Source organism: Arachis hypogaea, chromosome 16 (genome assembly GCF_003086295.3).
Source record: "Arachis hypogaea cultivar Tifrunner chromosome 16, arahy.Tifrunner.gnm2.J5K5, whole genome shotgun sequence".
In the NCBI taxonomy this organism is placed as follows: Eukaryota; Viridiplantae; Streptophyta; class Magnoliopsida; order Fabales; family Fabaceae; genus Arachis; species Arachis hypogaea.
The window spans coordinates 13,717,345-13,721,124 of NC_092051.1; the positions used below are offsets into that span (position 1 = coordinate 13,717,345).

Sequence of the window (3,780 nt, forward strand, 5' to 3'; positions counted from 1 at the left end):
CACACTATGCTATATGGTTTATATAGCTGTGCAAAAGGTGTGAAAACAAAAAGGAATAACAAACTATATATTAGCTAGCCCTAACAAACTAGTCAGCTAAACAATCTAACAAACAAACAAAAATATACTAACAAATCTTTTACATTTGAAAATATTATTTCCAGCATATATATTAACTAACATCCCCTCACAAGCTGGTATTACTTGACTTGTGTAGATCAAGTAATCCCAGCTTGGATAGCAAGTAGGAGAAGGGTCCCGGTGCAAGAGGCTTTGTAAACAGATGAGCCAGCTGCTCACTAGAGGCAATATGTTAAAGATTTGACACTCCTTCTTTATATTTGTTACGAGCTACATGACAGTCAATTTCAACATGCTTTGTCCGTTCATGAAAAACTGAATTTGAGGCAATATATATAGCAGATTTATTGTCACAGAATATATCAACAGGCACGGGAGGAGAAATCTTAAATTCTTTTAGAAGTTTTAGCAACCATACAAGTTTACAAGTTCCATTTGCTAGAGCTCGATATTCAGCTTCAGAAGAGGATCTAGAGACTGTTGTTTGCTTCTTGCTTTTCCAAGATATAAGAGTTTGGTCAAGAAAGAAGTAATAACTAGTAATAGATTTTCTAGTATCCTTACAAGCCCCCCAATCAGAATCAGTATATCCAGAGAGAATAAGAGAATTAGAGGCAGAAAAGAAAAGACCTGATGCTGGTGACTGTTTCAAGTATCGAATCACTCTATAAACTGCCTTGAGATGAACATCAGTGGGACAATCCATGAATTGACTAAGACAACCTACAGGGTAGCTCAGGTCGGGTCTGGTATTGGTGAGATAAAAAAGGCGACCAATCAGCCTTCTATAAAGAGCAGCATCAGGTAAAGGAGAGCCAAAATTTCTTGACAAATATGTAGTATAATCCATGGGTGTAGTGACAGGTTTGGCTCCAAGTAAGCCACAATCATTTATCAAATCTAAAGCGTATTTTCTTTAATAAAGAGCAATCCCTATTTTACTTCATGCTACTTCCATGCCAATGAAGAATTTTAAAATACCAAGATCCTTTATCTTGAATTTGCTGTCCAAGAAGCGTTTGATAGCTTCAATTTTCGAGAGATCATCACCAGCTAACACAAGATCATCGACATAGACCAAAATAGCAGTGAAGCTAAAATTAGTGGACTTGGTGAATAAAGAGTGATCATTTTCTGACTGAATATATCCCAAATCAATTAGAGCATTGGATAGTTTGATGTTCCATTGACGGCTCGCCTGTTTCAAATCATAAAGAGATCTTTCTAATTTACAAACTAACTTGGGATTATCACACTTCAGCCCTTTTGGTAACTTCATATAAACATCTTCATGGAGATCCCCATGAAGGAAGGCGGTATTGACATTAAGTTGATGAAGATGCCAAGTCTTTGATGCTGCAATTGCTAAGAGAACTCTCACTGTGCTCATTTTAACAATCGGACTGAAGGTGTCAATATAATCAACGCCTGGAATTTGAGTGAACCCTTGAGCAACTAACCGAACCTTGTGTCTTTCAATTGTCCCATTTGGGTTGAATTTCGTGCGAAAAATCCATTTACAACCTACTGCATTCTTGCCAGGAGGAAGAGAAGTAATGATCCAGGTCTTGTTTTGCTCAAGAGCAGCAAGTTCTGCATCAATAGCTTTTCTCCAGCAATCATGCATAACATCATCAGAGTAGTGCTTCGGGTCAGGGTTATTTATAAGTGCAAAAGTGAAGGCTAGGTGTTTTGGAGAGAAAGATGCATATGACAAATGGTGTGATAAAGGGTACTTATAGTTTTAAGAAGAACGAACAGCATTGATGGGATCCTCATGTGACACCATACTGAAACAATGAAAGTCCTTAAGGTATGAAGGTAGTTTTCTATCCCTCTCAGACCTTCTCAGGGCAGGCTGAGTTGGTTCAGGTTGAATGTGATCTACATGAGGCATAAGGGCAGTAGCATTATCACTATTTTCATGAATGTATGATGTAGATACAGATGATGTAGAATTCTTACTAATGTCATTATTCAAAGATGAAAAAGAGCTATTGTTATTAGAGACATCAGCAATAATTCTAGGATGTGATGATGTATGAATAATATCCTCATAATGCGATGCAGAAGGCAATTGCAATTCAGAAAAAGGATCAAAATCTGTTGGATTAAAAGAGTATTGTGGATGAGAATTTGAGTTTGCATGAGTCCTGGTTGTTGTTTGAACAGATCGGAAAGGAAAGACGTGGTCAAAAAATTCTGTGTTTCAAGAGATAAAAATTCCTTTTGTGTTTAAATCAAACAAAATAGAACCTTTGGTTCCTGACTTGGATCCTAAGAAAATACACTTTCGAGCTCGAGGATCTAGTTTTGTCCTACCAGCTGTAAGTGTTGAAGCAAACACAAGACAACCAAAAACTTTAAGCTCATTTAGATCAGGTTTTGAATGAAATAAAACCTCATATAAAGTTATATTGTTCAAAAAGACACTAGGTAACCTATTAATTAAATGAACTGAATGTTGCACAGCATAATGCCAAAAGCATTAGGGAACATTTGAGTGAAACAATAATGCTCTTGCAACTGTCAGTAGGTGTTGATGCTTTCTCTCCACAACACCATTTTGTTGTGGAGTTTCAACACAAGAAGTTTGATGTTCTATGCCTTTTGAACTATAAAATGAGTCCATTTTGAATTCCATACCATTATTAGTTCGAATTCGCTTAATTCTTTTGCTGATGAATTGTGTTTGCACAAGTTGGACCAAGTCTTGAACCAATTTTCTAGTTTCAGATTTCAATTTCATGCAATAAATCCATGTGAATTGAGTTTTGTCCTCAAATATAGTTAGAAAATATTTATGACTTGAAGTTGATTGAATAGAAAGAGGTCTCCAAATATCAATATGCAATAAATCAAAAGCATTTTCAGAATTTGTATTGCTTGTTGTGAAAGGTAATTTTCTCTGTCTAGCATATTGACAAGAATCACAAACATGTGAAGAAGTAATGCAATCAATAAAAGGAAAGCCTTTTTGCATAGTAATCATTTTGCTGTAAGGTAAATGACCTAGTCTAGCATGCCAAAGAGTTCCTAGGTCTTGCTGCACACTAAGAGCTATAGATTTTATCCTAAAATCTAATGAAAGCAATTTCATAGGTTCAGCATTCATCACATATAAGTCTCCTTGCATATCAGCTTGCCCAATCATCTTCAATGAAGGAAGTGCCTGTATCTCACAGTAAGAATCAGTAAATCTAAATTCACAATGTAATGATTTAGTAAGCTTGGAAACAGAAATTAAATTATATTTAAAGTGAGGTATGAATAAAACATTGGTAAGGATTAAAGAGGTTGACAATTGCACAGTTCTAGAAATATTCATAGAGGTCTTAGATCCATCAGGTAGATTAATCAAAACAGGCTTTATATGATAAAAAGTTTTAAAAAAAATCTTGAAGATAGCAGGCATGATTAGTAGTACCACTGTCTAGTATCCAAGAGGTTTTAGTAAAACATACATTCAAAATATGTATACCTTTTGGTTGAGTTAAGGTGGCTGAGGAAGTGATATTATTCACACTACTTGAAGCTAGAGGTGTTCAAAATCGATCCGGACCGAACTAAACCGTTGAACCGAACCGAAGAAACCAAAAACCAAAAAAACCGAAAAAAATGATGTTTTGCTGTTTTTTTGCGGTTCGGTTCGGTTTTCGATTCTTGCCACCAAAACCCTAACCGAACCGGTTCTTCCCA

General features: G+C 35.8%; 1 protein-coding gene across 1 annotated transcript; it reads right to left on the reverse strand.

Annotated features, from left to right (window-relative positions):
- Window positions 1–313: 313 nt before the first annotated feature.
- Window positions 314–931, reverse strand: LOC140179994 (secreted RxLR effector protein 161-like). The gene has a single exon (XM_072220370.1). It carries the CDS (start codon window positions 929–931, stop codon window positions 314–316), a length of 618 nt encoding a protein of 205 aa, XP_072076471.1.
- Between the last annotated feature and the right edge of the window lie 2,849 nt (window positions 932–3,780).